The sequence below is a fragment of the Podarcis pityusensis genome, assembly GCF_964106645.2.
Source record: "Podarcis pityusensis genome assembly, chromosome: 4".
In the NCBI taxonomy this organism is placed as follows: Eukaryota; Metazoa; Chordata; class Lepidosauria; order Squamata; family Lacertidae; genus Podarcis; species Podarcis pityusensis.
Window position 1 is genome coordinate 19714371 of NC_138027.1, and position 21741 is coordinate 19736111.

The following is a 21741-nucleotide window of genomic DNA, read 5'->3' on the forward strand; positions in this document are numbered from 1 at the left end:
AAAAAGAGAGGCATACAGCTGTTTTATTTTTTCACTGCATAGTTTCCCTTTTTGGGCCCAGTGTGTATGCATAGTGCAGACAGAGTTGAGTACACGCCAGAAGATTTAAAAAAAAAAAAAAAAAATTATTCTGTGGTTGAACTTTTAATCTGTTCCAGGCCTTTTCAGTTAAAGAGCTCGGCTGAAGGGGGAAGGGGAAAGAGAAGCACAAGCATGTGGACTTCTTTGATTGAGGGCGATGGCAAATGGGAGACAGCCTGCTTTTGAACAGAGAAAGGAGGCTTCCTTGAAACGTTCTAAGTTCTACGTGGTAGTGATGGCTGTGTTTCAGTTTTCAAATGTCTGTGCCAAGGGAATTTGTTCTGCTCGCACCCTTCTCTCGCCTGACCTTTTCCCCTTCTGGCTCACAGTGCGTATGAAAATCCAAAATTAGTGGTTTGAATCTTAACTTTCCTTCCCACAAATCAAACAGAATTAATTTTCACAGATCAGGATCTCCCCATGATAATTCCACCCACCCATACAAAAATAATAATAATCTCCTGCTGGTGATTGGGAGACGCTTGGATGATGTGAGCTATGGTATGGAGTTCTGCAGATGTAAACATAGAATAGATGTCCAGTACAAAACCCGCTGAAATGAACAACTTTGTGTTGGTTCATCTATTGTTCTTTCCAGTTCAGAGCATGCAGATGAATTGCTTCGTAAACTGAGCACCATGTTTAAATTGAGGGGAATGTGGGTTTTCCATCTGAGGTACCAAAATGCCCTGTTTCACACTCCTTCTCCCTTTTAAGAAATGTGTACAGTGGTACCTCGGGTTACAGACGCTTCAGGTTACAGATGCTTCAGGTTACAGACTCCGCTAACCCAGAAATAGTACCTCGGGTTAAGAACTTTGCTTCAGGATGAGAACAGAAATCACACAGCAGCGGCATGGCGGCAGCAGGAGGCCCCATTAGCTAAAGTGGTGCTTCAGGTTAAGAACAGTTTCAGGTTAAGAACGGACCTCTGGAACGAATTAAGTTCTTAACCTGAGGTACCACTGTATTTAGCAACTCTAGGTTAATAGTAGATTAAAAAAAAAAAACCTCAGTGATTTAGGAGACTTCAAAATGCTTTGTTCACAAGAATAGATTGACTCTCATTGCAGTCTGCTTTCCATTGTGAACACTGAAAACAAAGCACCAAGGAGGAGAAATAAATGTAATTTCTGAGCAAAACTCAGAAATTAACCCTCCTCCACAGGAAGCCTCTATTACTACATAAGATGTAGAACTAAATAAATAAATAAATAAATAAAGCAACCAAGTAGCATGTGCCCAATTGTTCAGGCATTTTGGAACAAAAGAAATCAAACACACTGAGACTCGGCCACCAAGGAATTTCCCTTCCTTGCCAACTTGTGGGATCACGAAGTGGTCCTCATTTCCCTGTATTGTTCTCACTGGAATACAAGCACTGGTAATTAAATGAAGCATCTTGTTTACACATTCCAGCTTCTTTTTGATTCAGCTGTTCACCCTTTGAACTGTTTAGGTGGGTAGTCTTACATAAACCGTTCAAATTTAGTGACCTTCTTTATAAATTATTGACACATTGGCTGGAGAAAGATGCAACCTGTCTGGGTACTTCCTCTCCATTTTACAGTATATGTGGTTTGTACAGGAATACTCTCCAAGTAAAGTAGCAGCAGACGTGAGCCTCTTGAAGTATAACTAGGTAGGGTGAATGAGAGGTAACACTTGCTCAATGCTCAATTGCTCTCATGACAATTTGAGGGCCCAGAAGGTGAGTGGAGCAAGGCCAGGCCTCTCATTACCAGAAAAGCACAACTGCCAGTTCCTTTTGTCTTGGATCCCATCCTGCTCCTATAATGCTTGAAGGAAGGAATCATGCTTATGGTACGTGCACAACATCAGTGACTAGGATACATGGGCATGAGTTGTACCTGCATGATCAGCCTTTTGCTATCTCAAGACATCATTGGAGTAGAATCTAACCATAGGGAAGTGGCAGGCATGCGTGTTTGGCAGCATGTGACTTGGGCCACGGACTCAACAGGAAAACACCCCTCGTCTTTCAACAGGAGCACTTCACATTTGGAGAACTGTACCTCTGAAGTACAGTTGTACCTTGGTTGTCAAACGCCTTCAAACCCGTCCGTTTTGGCTCCTGAACGCCGCAAACCCGGAAGTGAGTGTTTCGGTTTGCGAACGTTCTTTGGAAGCTAATCGTCCGACACTGCTTCTCCCGCTTTCCGATTGAGTGCAGGAAGCTCCTGCAGCCAATTTAAAGCCGTGCCCTGGTTTTTGGAAGTCGAACAGACTTCCGGAATGGATTCCATTTGACAACCAAGGTACGACTGTACTGCTGGTGGTTCAAAGGATGCAAGAGGGAGTTGACAATTAGAAAATTGGTGCTTTCAAGTTCCCAAAAGTAAGCAGTAGCTCTGGGTCACACGGTATTAATCGTAATCCCAGCTGGGCAGCAGTGTATGTGTGTGTGTGTGTGTGTGTGTGTGTGTGTGTCAGTGTCAGAATGGTGTAGCCTCCGCTGCATCTTGGTCCTGCCACTCACATCAGCTGGTGTGAAAAGTGAGTGAAGCAAAACCCTACTCGGCTGCACCAAAGCTAGTGGCAATCAGGTATGGATTGGACTCAGTCTTGTCAAATTATGCCAGTGCAGCTGACTCTGGATCCAGGGCCAGATCAGCCCCTCCCTGCCTCCCAAATGCCTTGTTCAGGAGCTTTTGGCTTGCAATGGAAATCATTGCTTCTTCCACCATCTTGCACCTGGAGTAGAGATGCTAGCATTACTCTATGGACAAAGGTTTGGGGCTGGACAGAGGGTGACTTCCACCCATCCAAGCTGCTTCCTACCACAGTGCAAAGGATTGAACGGTTGCATTGGGTCAGGCTTGCCCTCAAAAGCAAAAATGTTGTTTAAGGTATTGTTTAAACATAATGAATGCACAAAGGCACTTGCAAACTTCAGCCCCAGAAATACTATACAAAAGAGTTCCCCTCCATTTTAATTGCTCTTGGTGCCATGCACAGTTCATATGTGAAGATGAAAACAAAGTTAATGGAAAGTTATAATATACTTGTAACACAAAATATAAATTGCAGATTTGCCAGTTGAAGTTGGTGTACTATGCTGACACTTCAAAGTTAAACAGCTTAGTCATAACTTCTATTATTCTTCCTTTGTGGAGAATACAAGGGGACCAGTTCTTACTTGATTTATACAAACAGTGAGAGCCTTATGTAAAAGAAGCAAAAATGCCAGGGTCCTGCCTACGTTTGCTCCATATTTTTGAAAGGAGCAAATGCAGCCTGCATTAAATGCAAGATATTGCTGAATTTTGCATTGCAGAGAATATTAATAGCCTTAAATATGGTGATCTTCTGACAAAGGGCGGTATAGGAATTGAATAAATAAAATAAAAGTTTGCATTCCCTTTGTCCCACTCTCTGTAAAGATAACCAATCAATACGACCAAGAACGACACAGTCCTTGCTTTTGAGATAGAAAGGGGTGGAGTATTCCTAGTATCTTGATTCTTACTGATTATAGAATATTCTTAAAACTTCATCCAAGTTGCAGATGTAGAGTAGAAAAACTGAAGAGACTGTATTCTGTCCTAAAATGTTAACTTACTAAAGTGTGATCGTTAAGAAAAACAATGTAGCTAAATGGTATGTGTTATAAAATACTGTTCCCCTCATTCCTTGCTCCAAATCCCTCTTTCCTCCTAAATCCCTCTCTTTCCTCTTTGAAATAAAGACATTTTTGTTCCTCGTCTGCCTGTGAGGTCTTTGTTACTTGCCCCATTTGTGGGTGTTGAGCCTCATAGTTAAATGCTTCCTTGATACCCATGAAAGTAAGGAACAGGAAGCTGGTTAAATCCTAGCTCTAGCAGATAAAGGAAGTCATTTTGCCTACCCCCCTACTCCCCTTCTCCATCTGGGCAGACTTTAAAAATGAGCTAAATATTTAAAGATCATTAGATGTCTTTCTTGAACCTCCAAAGTGGAGTTGAAGGTACGTAAAAATATTGGCGCTCCATATGAAGGTTGCAGTGGGACGCAGGTGGCGCTGTGGGTTAAACCACAGAGCCTAGGGCTTGCCAATCAGAAGGTCGGTGGTTCGAATCCCCGCGACGGGGTGAGCTCCCATTATTCGGTCCCTGCTCCTGCCAGCCTTGCAGTTCGAAAGCATGCAGTGCAAGTAGCTAAATAGGTACCACTCTGGAGGAAAAGTAAATGGCGTTTCTGTGCGCTGCTCTGGTTCTTCAGAAGTGGCTTAGTCATGCTGGCCACATGACCCGGAAGCTGTATGCCGGCTCCCTTGACCAGTAAAGCGAGATGAGCGCCACAACCCCAGAGTCGTCCGCGACTGGACCTAACGGTGAGGGGTCCCTTTACCTTTGTGAAGGTTGCACAGCTAAGCTTTTATTTGTATGGGCTTTGCTGTGCAACATCTCTTTCTTTGATTGGTCATAGATTATCCCCCTGCCCCAATAAGAAGTTTTGCTTGCCAAGTTTAGGATGTTTAATAGCACAAACAAATGTGTTTTCCAAAACTGGACCCATGATTAGCTATTTAATAGCCCTGGCTACCTGTATAATAGCCCATAACACAATGAAGACATTCTTAATTTTTCTTGATGTGCTCCATTTGCAGACTGAACCCTGGTAGATTTCAGATAAGCCTGGATATATTCGTTCAGGATGTTTTGTTTTCTTTTTTTAAGCAACGTGTTTCTTCTGCACCGCAAAGATGTTGGGGGCATTGCCTTTTTTCATAAAATCATGGCAGCCCCCTCCTTCTATTTTATGAATTACAGTGGCAGGGCCAAGAAGTATCCGTGTGCCTCCAGCCCCCCACTCTCACCCTGTTGCTTTTTATTTTGCCTCTTGTAGGAGATGTTCCTGGAGGAATTGCGCTCTTAAATGCTAATCATTTGAGCGTCTTGGAACTGGCTGAGAATATGTTCAAGGAATTGAAAGTGTTTGGTTATTTTTTGCCACATGCCTATAAATAGCCTGGGTTTGATCTACAGCCCAGTGGAGCTGGCCGATGGCTGTCTATTTACAACCGAAATGGAAACTGGCACAATTTCTACATGAGCCTATATTTATCGTCAAATGTATTTTGTTTCTATGACCTAGGAGCAGCCCAGTTGGCTAAAACGTGTAATCGGAATAGCAGCCTTGCTGCCCAAGTGCTTGGTTAGTTTAAACTGACTTTGAGAGCTCTTGATGTAAACCAAATTGTGAAGTGAGCCTCCCTAGGGAGGAACTGTCAACTTGGCGTCCTGCTTTCTGTCTTCCAGGCCGTCGCTGTTCTGAATTCAGTTTGTTCTCCCCTTTTATTAGACTGTTCTGGTTGAAAATATATGGGAAGATGGTTGTTCTCAGCAATAGGGAGAGATTTGGATCACTAAATACTTAAAAGACATCAAAATAAAACTGTCTTATGACCATGATTTGAACAACTGCTTTTGATGCACACAAGGAAAGTTGGACATGCATATTGAGGGTTTTATTTATTTATTATTTTTAAAGAGCCCACTCTTTGTATAGTATGAGCAACTAGTTTTTAACTTCCCCCTCGTTTCAGAATTGGCTTTTCAAGCAGTGCAGGGCCTCCTGTTGTGGAATTCACTGTGAAGTTTGCTGGATTATCTAAATCCATGGTCTCTATCAGCTAAGAGAAGACTTCAGTTCTGTGATCCCTGGTTGGTAAAAGTTCTGGGTATGGGTGCATCCCAAAACACAACCCAAGACACAGTTGTTTTAGGATTTGTCCTTTTCTTCAGCATTCTGACATTCAAAAAGCAGTTCTTTTCCTTTCTCTCTCTCTCTCTTTTAAAAAAACACACATATTTGTATTTTCAAACAGGAATTTATTTTGTGCTGTTGTTTCCTAAGTTTTACATTTCGTCCTTTTCCATTTCCACTTCTGCTTGTGATTATAGCACACAGCAATTGTATACGATTTGCCCATGATTTAACGCAAAAAAGAAAAGGAAAAGGTACGCAAGCATTCTAGTTACAATGTCTGTGTTCAGAACAGAGGCTCTCTGAGTTAATGCAAGCGAGAGGCTGCTTTAAATTCAGATTATTTCATCTCAGAATCATCTTATGTTTACCATTTGCCACCCATAATTGCAAATCTTCCTTTTAAACTTCTGACATTAAATGTGATGAGAAAATGTACTACAATGCTCCATTCTGTTGAACACCTTCCTTGCAGTTTGGATTTAGAGCAACCATAAGGCTGATATTTTTGGGATGATGCCGTGAATGGTGCTTCAGTGTTTACTATACATATTTGAGATGTGAAAGTTAATCTAGAGTCTTAAGTGGCCTGCCAGTTCATTCAGAGAATTGTCAGCATAAATAAAATAGAAAACAGCCAACAACACTTCTTCTGTAGTAGAATAAAATGTTTTAGTTTTTTAAACCATGTTTAGCATTTTATGTATGCTGCCCAGTGGTTATGGGGAGGCATAGGAATATAATAAATATATACTGGGTACTTGAAAAATCTCAGTGTATATAAAAACCCCCACAATAAATGCGTACTGGAAAGTTATGGACCGAGATAGATCTCCTACAATATTTTTATCACCAAGAAAACCCTGGTTCTGCACTCTGAGTAAACTGCACATAAATTGCTTGTGCAGTTTATAACTGGTACTCTTCCGGCAACAGCTGTTTTCAGTAGCACTGGAATTTAGAAAAGGGTAGAAATGACTAGATGGGTAGAAAGCAAAAATGAATGAATAGGGGGACTGCAAATGTTGCTCTATCAGAGCTCACCACAGATGCTACATGAATGTATTCAACCACGGGCAGCAATGAGGGCTAGAGACTTTATAGAAGTAATGAAGCAAGCCTTGTCAAGCCTAATTGTCAGAATCTAGTTACAGGTAGGTAGCCGTGTTGGTCTGCTGTAGTCAAAACAAAATAAAATAAATCCTTCCAGTAGCGCCTTAGAGACCAACTAAGTTTGTTATTGGTATGAGCTTTTGTGGGCATGCACACTTCTTCAGAACCTAAGCAGCCTCAAGTAGAAATAAGCAACAAGCTTGAGTTGAGCCATATCTTTGTCTGTGGCTTCTGCCATTTTGAAATGAAACTCGCCACTACTTATTTTATACCTTTATGCCAAAATGATCCATGAAGCCTGTTACGCAATCACATTTTGGGCCATGATAATGTACAGTGGTATCTCGGTTTACGAACTTAATTCGTTCCAGAAGTCCGTTCTTAAACCAAAGCGTTCTTAGACTGAGGCATGCTTTCCCTACCGAGGCCTCCCGCCTCCGGTGCCCTTCCACCGTTCGGCTTCCATTCTTCTTCCGAGGCAAAGTTCGCTAACCGGAACACCTACTTCTGGTTTTGTGGAGTTTGTTTCCCGAATATTTCGTTAACAGGGCTGTTCGTAGACCCGAGGTACCACTGTACGACTTTGGATGTCTACTTAAATCCATTTGGAAACGCAAATGGATAGCTTTCTGAACTGCAGCTTTCAAGTTGCTTTTTAAAACGCCTGCCCTATTTCTTGCCTCCACAGCTATGAGCCAGAGAATCAGCCAAAGTGCTCCCGTGAAGCAGCCACCCCCAATAGCCCCCCAAAGTCCGCCTGGTGGAGTTCTGGGGGGCAGCAACTCCAATCAACAGCAGCAGATGAGGCTACAGCAACTGCAGATGGAAAAAGAGAGGTTGCGGCTGAAACACCAAGAACTGCTTCGGCAGGTGAGGCCGCAGGTTAGACAAGCGCTTCCACTCTAACATAAATGGCTGCTTATGCATGTGTGGGTGGCGCTGTGCTCATCCACTTGTAGTTCCAGCAAGCATCAATAGTTTGGAGGAAGGAAGAGGTACCTTGTTTTCGCGTGGAAGGTAAGCATTCAGACCTATGCACTCTAAGGAATGTTTCCTCCACTAAATTGCCCAAGCAAAGTGACATTGCTGCAAGCAGACAGGACCATCACAGCTGTGAATGTATCTCAGGTCAATTGCTTCTTCAGAATACGTCTGTTGCAAGGTGGGTTCCCCCCTTCCCACCTCTCTTGCAATGCTTCCTAGCATTGGCGCTCTTTTCAGCACTTAAAAGACTGCCACATGGACTGCAACCTGCTGGGATGCTTTGCAAAAGCTATTAATGCTCTGCATGGAAAAATTGTTCCTATCGAGTTCTCCAGCTTCACAGAGGACGGAGCCTGTAAAATGGAATAGGCCTTGTTGAGTTGAGGCCTCCCATCTCCTTTGTAGTTAAAATGCTCCCCACAGTGTCTGTAAAACCAAAGCGGTCCATAAGGACATATGAACTGCAGTTGGGCTGTAGGGCTATTTAGTCCACTGCTTTGTTTCCATCAGCAACCAACCAAGTTCTTCTGAAAGTTCGCAGGCAAGGCATGAAGATATTGGCCTTGTTAACAGTCCCTAGCATCCTTGTTTTTGGAGGTATAGTGCCTCTGTACATGGAGGTTTCCTTTAGCTCTCGTAGCTTATAGCCATTGATAGACACGTCTTCAGAGTTTGCCCCACCTTTTTGTAAAAAAAGAAGTCATCTATACCTGTTTCCATCATCACATCTTGTAGTGGTGAGTTAAATATGAGTTGCGATTTGACAAAATCAGAACTGTTAATGAGAACTCCAGGTTATGAACTCTGTTACTGGATTCATGATTTGGGCATCATGGATTTACTTCACAATACCCATCTAAGAGCAACCACTTTATCCCCCCCACCCCTAGTAAATGTGAAATTTGTCACTAGCATTTTGCTAAACCTTGGCATTGGATAAAGATTCTTGATGTGAGTGTGCTAATGGTACACACGCATCCTATTATGTACAGCTTCGCTGTGATTTACGAGACAGAAGGGTGGGCTGGGAGAATTCATCCACATTAGGCAACGTGTATGTTGCAAGCTATTCTCAAGAGCCTAGCTTTCTTAAAAGCAAACTGGATTAAGTGAGTGTTTTCACTTCAGTTTTAATTAGTTTTTAAAAGCTTTTAATGGTTTTTCCAATGTGGTTGTAGGCTGATTGCTGCTTTTGCTTTTCTTTTTTTTAAAATAACCCTGGAGGCATGAACCCCAAAGAGACAATTAAGCTTACCTTCTAGAACTGTCGCTCTCAATCAGCGCTTCCTGTCCTAGATCTTTTGCTAATTATTGATTAGCTCCTTGTCTCAAATGTCTGGCATCACCTTTTGTGAAGGTTATGGGGCATCACAGACATCCTAACCTCTTTAAACTTCTTTTCCCCTTTGGGTGATGGGTCCTGCATCATGAAATATTTTCATGCTCTTGGGAGATCACTTCCTCAGGCTTTTGACTTCATCGCCTCTTGCTTTAACTGCCCTTATTCTGGAGTCTAACTCTCGCACTACATTCTGTACCGAAGGAATATTTGCAGGCACAACTACTTTGTGTAAACTGGATTATTGCAGAATGTGTGTCACTTCCTTAAAAACAAAACTGATGATGACTTTTCTCTGGACAAGTTAAAAAGAAGGGTCTTTTCAGCTGAAATAGTCTAAGCTTTTCCTATAACTGCTTTGCTATTAATCCTCAAACAAATTCATATGCCGCCGTGCCAGCATGCTTTTAGATAAGGCTTCTAATTTTGGATTTCTTCTTCGGTAACTTCCTCTTGAGAAGTTGACTAACTTCAGGCCAGACCATGTTCTCTACCTTGATGTCCCCTATCTGTTAAATGACATGTGTTCGTGTGCTCTGTAAGCACCCCTAAGCGTCTTGTTCCATTATGCAGCAGCTTTTGTCAGCTCTTAACTCCCTTACCCTTTTGTCATCTTTGGCTGTCTCAGGAACTTGCCTCGTCAGAATGCTAAGAGAGTGATGTGTTTGTCAAATCAGCCTAGCTATCCCAACCACGCTCAGCAGAAAAGAAAAGAAAAAAAGAGTAATGCTTACCCATCTTATTTCTTTTACTCTTAGGCATTGCGGAATATCAATCCCAGCACAGCAAATTCTCCAAAACGTCAGGTAGGCTCCTAACAAATGTTTCAGCAAGATAAGAAACATTTTTTAACTTAGATCAGCTGTACAAGGTGCTTGGGCTATATGAAGCTGTTTGTATTTTATGAACCACAGCCTGCCAGTAACCTCAGCATGCCTGAAAAAGGAGCTCTAGTTGGCTTAATAAAATACACGTCTTGCTTGCTCTGTGTTTTTCTCAAACATGATGCTGTGATTCCCAGATAGCATTTCTCACTGCCAGGAATAATGCTGAAGACAAAGCTGTATTGCTGTAAAGTTCTCTCTTGGGTACTTGAGACCTCAACACTCCTAAAATGTTCCAGTAGGAAGAAGAGACAAGATTTCTGTTCCAACTTCAAGAGTCTATGTTGCGTCAGCACTATTCAATATGACTCCCAGTCAGTCTTGCAAATCTTCCTCCTCTAACAGTGTTCTAGCTCCTTTCACCTCAACATTGACACACAGCCATAAAACTTCAGTTATCGAGTAAACTGAACTAAATATCAAGATTGGTAGGTGCTTTTATATTAACAGCCTTTCCTCTCATTTTTTAGATTTGCTATACAAATCTGATATCTCTCAAAAATCCTTTCTGGCAGCTGAGATGCCTCATAATTTAGCTGTTCAGTGACAAGGGTATAACATCAGCTTGATGCAGGCCTGGATTCTTCTACCTTCTTGCGGTGGCCGCAGAGCCTTGAGTAAAACTTATTTTTTTATAGGCTACAGCAGGAGCGAGGCGACACAACATCATGCAAGCTGAACCTCTTGAAAACTTTGTTCTGTTCATCATAGAAGTGCCCTCATTCTAAGGAGCTCAGGATGACATAGATGTGGTTGTCCCTTAAACAAAAAATTCTCAGAAATATGGAGCTGAGAGTTAGTGGCTTCACCAACGTCATTTGCTTTGCTTCATAGTTGAGCTGGGTTTTAAACTCTGATCTCCTTGGCCCAGGCCAACATTCCATCTGCTACAGCACACTGGTTTTGTCTTCATGATCTTGTATGTGTCATCACATGGCATTCCAACTCAGTTTGGCTTGCTGCTTCAACCCAGTAGTTTGTTTTTATCTCATCAGTTTATGGGCTTTGCTCTGCCGTCAGGCAATGAAGTTTTGTTTTTCTGTGTGCAGAACAACATACTCAACCTCAGTGCTATGCTTTACTCAACCCATGCTGTTTTTAATAATCCGATTCTAGTAAATAGTAGAATCTGGCTCAATAAATTCATCTGGTAGCTCTGGAGAATCTACCAAGGCCTTTATTTCTTGGAAGTTGTTACCACCAGAGCTTGTACACTCAGAGCTGCCTTCTATCAGAAACTCATGACTGACTGTCATTCATTTGCTTTGTCAGGGCAAGCTGTTGGATTTGGCCAATTTAAACTTCCCATGGCAGGCTCTTGTAAAGCTTAGGAGCATCACTAAGCAAAGTGCACGGTATTTTCTTCCTTCTTTCACTGTGAGAATTGGAACACATTTCTGTTTCACATAAAAACATAGCAATGCTGATACCCTTTATCAGGTTTTTTGCTTTTATTAGAATCAGCCTGATATTTCTGTTAGTTTTAGAGCTATGTTTTGCTCAGCACTGCTTCTGTTTGTGACTCCAATTCTTAGTGGTGCTGACTCCAGTTTCTACATTTTAGTGAGATCCTGTTGATTTAGCATTTTGTGTTTTAAAAAGATTTTGGTCTAACATTTTCAGAGCCACTTGGAGATCTAAAATGCAGGTTCCACTCCTGTTGGAATTCACATATTAAGCTATTTAGCACAAGATCCACTATGCAATAATGGCCATGATAGAATAATAGAATTGATAGGTTATCTCTCTGTGTGCTGTAAGCAGGTAGCAGGAGATAGAGATATGTGTAGAATCCTGCTAAGTTCTTGATAAGATTGTGAACAAGGTGATATAGAAGAAAGGAAGATCACAACATCCAAAATTGTCTCATCTGAGAAGAAATACTTCCTAGCTCCGTAAAGTGATTGATTAAATCGTGATTGGAAAAGGAAATTTGATCCACGCGAGTTCTTTCTCCTGTAAAGTATTCCTTTTTAGCAGAACTCTTAATATCAAATATACCTTTCATATTGGCAGTTGTCTTTAAAGCTGCAAGACATGAAACATTGATCCCAGTAGGCTGTGTGTTCCATATATTGGTCCTAGCTAATGAAACTTTCAGCTTTTATATTTAAAGGTGTGCTTGAAATCGCTTGAGAGAACCTTTTGATAAACTCCTCTGTTTGGTGTAACAGACAAGTGACAGAAACCAAAGCACAACAACACTGTGTTGTCTGCTGTGTTCTGTCCTTGCCACCTCCATTTTCATTTCTGTACCTTTTAGTGGCTCTGTAATTTCTTCCATCTTCTCAAGTTTGGCTTCATGAGCAAATTGCTTGCCTTCGAATACATTTGTCAGGCCTTTCAACTCCTGCGGTTTGCACATTTTGGCATCCTTTTCAGAATGTGTGTGAGAATCAAAGCTGTTGGATCCAAGCTTTACCATAAACCCAAGATTTTTTTTTTTTTTAACTTAACAGCTTATATTATATTTTCCTTGGAAAGGTAGGAATTCTGCCGTGTGCTTTATTCAAACTGCCACAAAGTCAAGCCATCCTCTTCTACTATGTCAACACAACAAATCTAGTTCTCACGTCACAGGATAGCCTGCATCATCTGCCTATGGGAAAGGGAGGAAGCAGATTGCATGGGGGAAAAATAGGCCAGAGGTTCTGAAATCTCGAACCCTGGGCCACCAGTGATCCATGAGCTTCATTCAGGTGTCTGCGAATTTGAAGACAGGAAATGGCACATCCATATGATTTTGATAGCATTTTCACTGTTATTGTATTATATCTTGAAATCTCTGGAATACAATAAAATGCTATACATGTAGCAATAAAATTAAAAATCACAGCATCTACATTACAATTTCTACAGCAGGCAGAAAAATCATTAAGTGTTTAGCAGTTTGCAAGTGGTCCACGGAGGGGGGTGTGTGCACAAACCACTGACTTAGTTTATCTAAACCCCCCCATACATTACTGGTGCAATGTGGGAACAAGTCTCAGGAGATATTATTGGCTTATTGGCTGGGCATAAGTAATCTCTGACTTGAGACAAACAAGCACCCTAACTGCCCTCCTCTTATAACGCATTGTGCCATATATATGATCTATGGCTTAAGAAAGAACAGCTCAACTATGGGTAGCCAAGTGATACCTCAACGTGTTGTTTGATCATAAGTCCCATAAGGGATGATGGGAGTTGTAGTCCAGCAACATCGGGAAAGGGGGGCACCACAATGACTACCCCTCAAGTTAATCTTACACAAATGATTACCCATTTCAATGAGTTAGTCATGATTTTCCCTACCCAGCTTCATGTGTCGGGAGCCAAAGTGGTCCAATCCCTTCTCCCTCTTAGTGCTCATTGTATCTTCTTACCTGGATCAACAGGAAAGTAATACTGCCGTAAGTACTTGGTCCTTGTATGACCCATTCTGGCTAATCAAAGAAAGTTGTTTCAAAGAACGCAGAGGAAACCCACAAGCAGCATACAGAGGTTTCAGCAAGTTATGAGTTCAGCAAATATTTTCCCTAAAGAAGTCTTAAGGAAGCATGTTGACAGGGTTTGTTTGTTTAAAAAAACATTTTAAGGTTAGACAACTCTGTTAAAACAACTGTTCATCCATTCTACTGGTCATATGGGTCAAGAAGTAACTGTTTGAAACTGTAGGGGGATAGATTTTTTAAAGGTTCAAACAGAAACTGGGTGGGGGCAGCGACAGAATTAATTGCCCAGGTAAGTTGTAGGAAGCACCTTTCCTTGAAAGTTTTAAAGAAAAAACAGGCTGAGCTGGCAGGTGTCTGCTGAATGCTTAGGTAAGTAAGATATCCTACCTTAGGGCAAGCAGATGAGCAAAATAACCCAATGCTGATTCTTTAAAACGTTGAAACAGAGCACCGCCTCTCTCTTTTCCTTTAAGTTTCTGCAGCAGCCTGTTTTGATGGTGCCTGTCCTTGCCTAGTGTTATAAAATCGGTGATTCACTTCCCCTCCCACGTTAATGTATGCCATTAATTTGCAGAAATAAAATGTTTTCCGTTTTTAAGCTATTGGGCTCGTGCACATTGACCTCAAATGAATGGAAATGGGCTGGTGTAGGCTTGGCACACATTTACTCTGAGGGCTGCCACAGCTGGAAGAGTGAAGTCAAGTTTTGCACCCCAGTAAAAATACCCGCCTGGGATAGAATCTGGGTTGCAGCACACAGAATCAAATCTTAAAAGTGGAAGTCATCATGTAGAGTGGTGGTTGTTTTTACAGTGAAAGTAAACTCACTCCTTGCCACACTCTGTGAAGGAGGGGGGATTCCCCCCCCCAAGACATCAGTTTGGTTAGTGACCTGAAGATTTTGTGCTCTACTTGCAGTTGCTTGGCCTGCTTACCTTAGTAGCTCTTAAGTTATCTCCACTACAAGCCTCACCCCCCCCCCCTTTCTTTTTTACAGCCTACCGTATTAAAATGCTTGTAACATGCAATGGATTGAGAGGAATCCAAATGTATTAGCTGCGGACCATTATGCATTCTGCTAATCTATGCTAGTCTGTCCTGGATTGTACGTCATCAGTGGGATTGCATTTTAGTCCGTGTTTTGTCAGTCTATACAAGCAAGGTGATGCAGCGATCAGGATCTAAGCAGGGCTTACTATCATACTATTACATTTGCATGCTGCCTTGCTTGCAGCCTTTTGTGCTTGCTACTGAGCCTTGAAACAAAATGGCTAAAATGTGCCCTTAAGAGGACGGTCCTTTTGGGGAGAGGAATAATAATAATGTGTGTAAAACAGGCTCTTCCATAAGACTGAAAATAGCTATCAAGGAAAACAATGGAATACAGAAAGATTATATATCAGTTGTGTTAAATTCACACCGCTTTTAAGAAAGTGTATGGTCTAAAATATGTTTATTGCTGGAGATGCAGATCAGCAACAGACTATCTGATCCTTTTTTCGTATCTTGGTATGTACTCCCAAGAATAAACAAGTTGGCCAGTTTGGATGTAATGGGCAATTCAGCGGCAGCTCATTTAAAGCTGTAAAATACGATATCCTACCTGCAGTCTATAAAGTAGTACAATCCGGGAAGGACTCCACCACATTGATTTGCATAATATGTAGCTTAGCTCTTGGACTAAAGGACATTGACGCCATCGCCTGCCCTATAATAATGTGCTTCAAATGAAAGGTGACAGCCGTTCTGGGATGAATTCAAAGGCCCGTCTAGCTATGCATTCTGTTCCTACTGTGGCAATTTGGGTGCCTGTGGGAAGCCCACAAGAAGGACATAAGTGCAATAGTAGTATTTTGGTCACGTTCCCCACCAACTGCCTCTTATAGCAAAATCATCATAACACATTGCCACTCATAATCTAATGTGCTGTGTGAAAAAGTAATTCCCTTTTGCCTGTCCTGTTGCCAAGTAGCTGATGCTTTTAACCAAGGTTAGTTGAAATGAGGAATTTGCATTTGTAAAAAAAAGTATGGGTCGACATCTATCTTAAAAGTATTTGGACTTCTTTCTGACAACCTTTTTATTGAAATGCTGTTTGCTTGCCTGCGTCTGGCTGTGGGCCTGGCAAACTAGGCAAATTTTACTTGTTACTAAAACCATGGACCTGGAGCGAATGCGCCAAAGCCCAGACCTGAAGTCTATCCATATTCCACCCAATGTGTTTGCATATATTGCGTGTGGTGTTGTGAATAGTGAGGTTGTGTGTTCACTCAGGACTTCAGTTCAAAACTGAGCCCTTCTGTGTTCAGTTTCCCGGCGAAATAATAATAATAAAGCTTTAATAAGTGTGTGAGTGAGTGATTATGAGTCAGATGTCATGGTGTTCCATCTTCTCCCAATGTGGCTCAAAGCCTTTGCCAGACCTCAGAAGCACATACTATTCATTCCGGGTTGCTGAGCAGTTTTTAGGCTGTTCAGAACTGATGAAGGAGTTGCTTGATGCCATCTAACACTAAGAAGTTATTTTCTGGAGAGAGAGAGAGAGAGAAATGGCTACGTACAGGTAGTGCTTCAGAAAAATAAACAAGGCTCTCTTCTCTCTTTTTCCCCCAGGGAGAAAGTGAGTCCTATGTAGCTAGCTTCAAAGCAGGATGTTGACTGACACAAGCATGTATAGATTGTGAAATGGGCAGAAGTTAACTACGGCCTGTTTCATGTGAATGGTCCATTCATGTGAATAGTATAGCTACAGAAAGACTCCTGGTAGATTGTTATTCCTCCTCCTGTGACTGGAAAAACACACAGAGCAGATCACTTGTGTGAGCAATTATTTGCAGGCAATGTATTTTCTAACTGCTCAAGAGAAGCTGCACTGTTTCATGAATCCCCTCCTGCCATGTTAGTCCACTCACATAAGCAGCTATTTTCATGGGTAAGCAAGCTTCATATTGTTCTCATGTGCTGCCAAACCATAATTTGGTGGTATGTGTGCAATCTTTTGAGAAGCCTCACGCTTCCTTTGCTTGCGTGTGGTGACTCCGTGCTCCTGGCCTGGCTCGAGGCAAACCATAGGTTGGCATTTTTCTAAACGCTTGAATTATGTGTTTGTCAGGAGGGGGGGACGTGAAGGAGCACTCAGCTCCTCAAAGCATAAACATAGTTTGGTGCTATGACTAAATCGAGATTCTGCACCAGCTCCGGGTTTGGTTAGCTTTCACTGGAAAAGCAAATCCACCTTAATTGTTGTAGCTATTGTGGCTATTGCCGCTTTAATTTTTCACATATATGTGTTTTACATTGATTCTCATGTGATGGAAAACAGGAAACATGCCAGTAACAAATTACAATGGAACAATGGAACAGGTAAGGTGTGTGATAACAGAGTAAATTAAAACAGAGGAAACGTGTCTAGGGTTTTGAATACATGTGGTGTGATGAAATCAAGAGAGCTTAGCAACTGATACTGTTGTGGGATTCTTTATCTTTTGCCATGTTCTTTTATTTTTCTGTGCATAAGTTATGTTCAGTCCCTCGTGTTTAAATCTGAAACACTTGATTTATTAAAAATAATTTCAAAAGCCAGGAGCACTTTTTTTTGTTTGAATGAAAAATTGGGCTTCAAGGGAGCAGCTGTGTGTTTAAGTGGAAATTTAGCTTCAAGTATACTCCGCACCTGTGAAGTATTTGCACCGTGACACCGAAGTGGGTCGCCCTCTTTGTTTCAGGAGGAAGTCTTAAGACTTCGCAACAGATTGTAGTTTTGCAAGAAGTTGTTAGCATTCTGTCTGCATGGATGAAGATGCAGAGAAAGGCAACATTGGCAAAATGCCTGTGGCTGACGTGTGCTAAACTACCTGGCATGAGCAGTGTGTAAACATGGAAGCTGCAAACTGGCTTGTGAGGTCAGAGCTTCTTTCAAATGAAAAGTGCTTTTACTGGCCATGTGAGTAAACTATTGGTATGAGCAGTTTTTTTAGCACTAGCCAATCACTGGCTTGTTGTCTTAAGACTTGGGAACTAGCCCAGTGATGCTGGAAAAAGGATGTGGCTGAACATGATCCTGTAGAATCCAGGCCACATTTCTTGAACCTCAGTCCTTCTCTGAAATAATCTGCTAGTGTTCACATGCAGACAAACCCCGAAACTCTGTTCAGCTGTTTTCAGGGCAAATAGGCCACCAGTATGAGAGAGGGGCCACTGCTTAGAACAGGCACCCCAAAACTCGGCCCTCCAGATGTTTTGGGACTACAGTTCCCATCATCCCTGACCACTGGTCCTGTTAGCTAGGGATAATGGGAGTTGTAGTCCCAAAACATCTGGAGGGCCGAGTTTTGGGATGCCTGGCTTAGAAAAAAAAAGTATTAAAAAGATTTAGGGCCATTAGTGGGATGGATTTATTTTGGATCAAATTTAAATAATCCAATTCTATGGGAAATGAGAGTCTTCTGCAGTTCTGCTGAAAGTAATTTGGAAGATTCCATTCATTTTTGGCAACTGTATTCCTTGCGGCATTCAGACACATAAAAAGTAAAATAAAGTTTGATACATACCTACAGTTGGCTTATTTATAGAATTGGTTAGCGTTCTGTATGCCGTGATAGAGAAGACTCGACTCTCTGGAAAAGACCGAGGGCACAAGGAGAAGGGGACGACAGAGGACAAGATGGTTAGGCAGCGTTCTCGAAGCTACAAACATGAGTCTGACCAAACTGCGGAAGGCAGTGGAAGATAGGAGTGCCTGGCGTGCTCTGGTCCATGGGGTCACGAAGAGTCGGACACGACTAAACGACTAAACAACAACAACAACAACATGCCATGATAACCATAGCTGTAAAGCAATTCCATATGCAATTGCTTTATTCTGTTGTGTGATCTCATGATTCCTTTGACAAAATAGAGCATAAACTTCTCTAGAACACACATTTGGCCAGTCCTTCAACCAAGGTGGAATCTAGATGACTTCCTGTTGAGAATAGTTACAGATAGGTAGCCGTGTTGGTCTGCCATAGTCAAAATAAAAAAATCTTAAAGGTTGGTCTTAAAGGTGCTACTGGAAGGATTTTTTTATTTTTCCTGTTGAGAAGTAGGCTTTCAGCACTTTCCCCCCTCTGCAGAGGCTATTTCTTAGGGAGGAAAAGCTCCCTTCCTTGCACACCTGTTGGATAATTATTGAATAGGGCAGATTGAATCTGAATCTTGATAAGGAAGAGGTTGTTATGTTTTCCATGTTCTTGAGTCTGAAAGGTTGGGTAGACTGCTTGTTCTGGATAGGGCTGTGCTCCCCTTGAAGGAACAGGTTCCTACTAGCACGAAGGGACTTGTATCGTTTGAACATTGTCACTAGTTGGGAGTGCCTGTTTTCATCTACAGCTGGTTCACTAGCTAGGTCATCTTTGGACAGAGGTGACTCGGCCACAGTATTCCATGCAATGGCAACTTCCACATCGGATTGTTGCAGCACATTCCCTTTGAGGCTGCCCAGGACAATGACTCGGAAATTTCAACTGATCAAAAATTTGAGATTACGAGCTCGGACCCCATTTAGAACTTGCATAACTGTTTAGGGAAGTTTTTAATGTCCAATGTTTTATTGTATTTTTAATATTTTGTTGGAAGCCGCCCAGAGTGGCTGGGGAAACCCAGCCAGATGGGCAGGGTATGAATAATAAATATTTGTTATTATTATTATAACTTGTTTCAAAACATCTATAATAATTTGCCAGTTTGTTTCTGGGTCCAATTCAACGTCCTCAAATTAATTAGTGTTGCAAGCCTAAAGACATGGCCCCCAAATATTTGAAAGACCACCTCTTCCGCTGAGTTCCCTCAAAGTTGAGGGGTTGGTAGCCCAGGGAAGGGCATTCTCTGTAGAAGCCCACAAGGAGTGGAGATCTCTCCCCACAAAGGTATGTCTGGCACCTTCATTGTACAGCTTTTGTTGCATGATTCTAGGATGCACGACTTGATCCTGGTCTATGACAACAGAGATTTTAGGACCTCTCCTATTCTTCTGGTTGTAAATTGTTTTAACTGATTTTAAACTTGCATTTCTATGTTGTTTTTGTAACTCGCCCTGGGACCGTATGGTGAAGGATAAGCAAGGGAAATTGTTGTTGTTGATGTTTTTATTAAGTTTTGCGAAGACAGCTTATTGTTAAAGCCCATCTAATATCACCTGTTATTTGTCTTGATGGTGAGAATTTATATGTTGCTATATGCTGATAGAAAAATGTTTTGCATTTGGTTTTTGCATCCTTGTTCCTGCAGGGAATATGGCAATAGAACCATATAAGAGGTTCCTGCCAGCTTTTGAGATCACTTCCTGCAAAAATCACTATGGGTTGTGTCCAGTGTCCCATTGTGAAAAATTACTAGGAATGGAAATGTAAGGAGCCTGCTTAAGTCCTAGAAAGTATGTTGATGAATTTGCAAACATGAGCAGTAATTTTTAATATCCAGTGGTGCAAAGATTTAAGAATTGTGATTCCAGAGCATTTATGGGAATGATATAAATTATGTGTTCATTGCCATAAATACTTTGGATAGAATGTCTCATTCACTACGATAGAAGTAACCGGTAAATATAAAAGTGTTATATAGATGGTATCTGATGCCATCAAAACTTAATAGGCTACATCATACCACTGTTTTCTGATGCTGGAAATGTCAGGCTGCCCGATGTGATTTTTCCTCTCCACCTGTGGTGGAGCATGTAAAAAAGCACAACCAATATTGGAAAACTATTTTGGGAATGGTTAATCCTGGTTTTTGGCTGGGCTGTAAATGATTTGTCCGTTTATATACAACAGCACCATTAAAGAATCCAGAGTTACTGTAATAGAGAACCCTTTTAGCAAATATTCCAGCAGCCAAAATCTTTCAGACACATTATTTGGAAATTTGACTTTGCCTACCTTCTTTCTATGCAGAAGTGGCTATAGAAAAACCTTTGATTAAGTTGAGCTGGAAAAACTGAGTGAAATTAGACACCGACAAACTGAGGAAGATACAGTAGTTTAATGGGATCGCACATATTAATTACTAAGATAGGTACTTTAAAAAATAGCAGTTGTTATATATGCAATACATTCCACCCTTTAAAGCAAATATTAAGGGGGGAGGGTTTGAATTGGATTTGTCAGCTACCCCAAAAACAAACAGCAAGTCATATTTTGAAGGCTCACTTCTTCGCTGTTGGGGTACATTTTTTTCCAGAGTTCTAATTTGGTTCCTGGTGTTGCTCAGATAGGGTTTTAGCATTGCCCATGGTCCAAAACTTGCTTATTTAATGGCTGAGCTTGAGTGAAGCTTGGGGATTTGATCCTGTGAAGTATTTTACTTGTGACATTTGTGCAGATTTTTGAAGCATCCATTAATGAATGTACAAGAAGCCAGAACTGTGGAATGCCAGATAATGAAATTTTGAGTGAAGGAAATGTTTAGAAGGCGCTTGATTCCTCTCCTTTTTTAAAATCAAGCTAAGGATTTCACATTTAGGGACTAGCAATGAAGTTATGTAGACCTTCTGACTCTTGAGAGAGAGGAAAACAGACAGCTAAATGCCTTTAAGAGACCAACTGGATAGTTTTCAAAAAGCTAACCTCATTTTTAGAGTAGCTTCTCTAAGGGGTTGATGGATTGTTTTGGCTCATTTTTCAATATCCAAAATTAGAATTTTGTACTAACAATGAGTGTTAAGTCTCTTTCTTTCCCAAGGGCCGTTAGAAAAGTTTGACATAGGGGTTTTTTTAATAAAAAAAAAAGCAATGAAGAAATAAAAATAGTTTTCAGCCAGATTTTTTTTCAGATGTTACTTTTTATACATAGAATAGTATATATTTTTGAAACAAGGACAAAAATCTGAACGTACCATACATTTCCCAGCAGTTCAATCCTATATATGTCTACTCAGAAGTAAACCCCATTGAGTTCAGTTACTCCCAGAATAATGAGTACTGCTGCCTAAGATTCACCCCCTTCTCGAAAATATTAAAAACAGAGGATATTGTACACATTAGGAATTGGTGTTAGAAAATCACAGAGCAACATCTGAAGAGCATCACATTGGCTACTGCTGCTGCTCTTGAAATTTTCCACCTTTGTTTCAAGTGGGAATTATTAAACCAGAACTCCAGCAATTTTAACTTCCAGGCGCCTATAACATAGTAGTTCAATGAGTAGCTAGGGCAGAGGTTCT

General features: G+C 41.3%; 1 protein-coding gene across 8 annotated transcripts in view; it reads left to right on the plus strand.

The window, feature by feature from the left end:
- YAP1 (Yes1 associated transcriptional regulator) overlaps window positions 1-21741 on the plus strand; it is an 80577-nt gene that overhangs the window by 50283 nt on the left and 8553 nt on the right. For 2 of the 8 annotated variants that reach the window (XM_081002189.1, XM_081002185.1), the window contains 2 exons: window positions 7592-7785; window positions 9985-10032. In XM_081002189.1, the coding sequence (XP_080858315.1) occupies window positions 7592-7785; window positions 9985-10032 (242 nt within the window). The remainder of the gene's footprint in view (window positions 1-7591; window positions 7786-9984; window positions 10033-21741) is intronic. The other 6 variants (XM_081002190.1, XM_081002186.1, XM_081002191.1 and 3 more) reach the window with 3 other exon arrangements.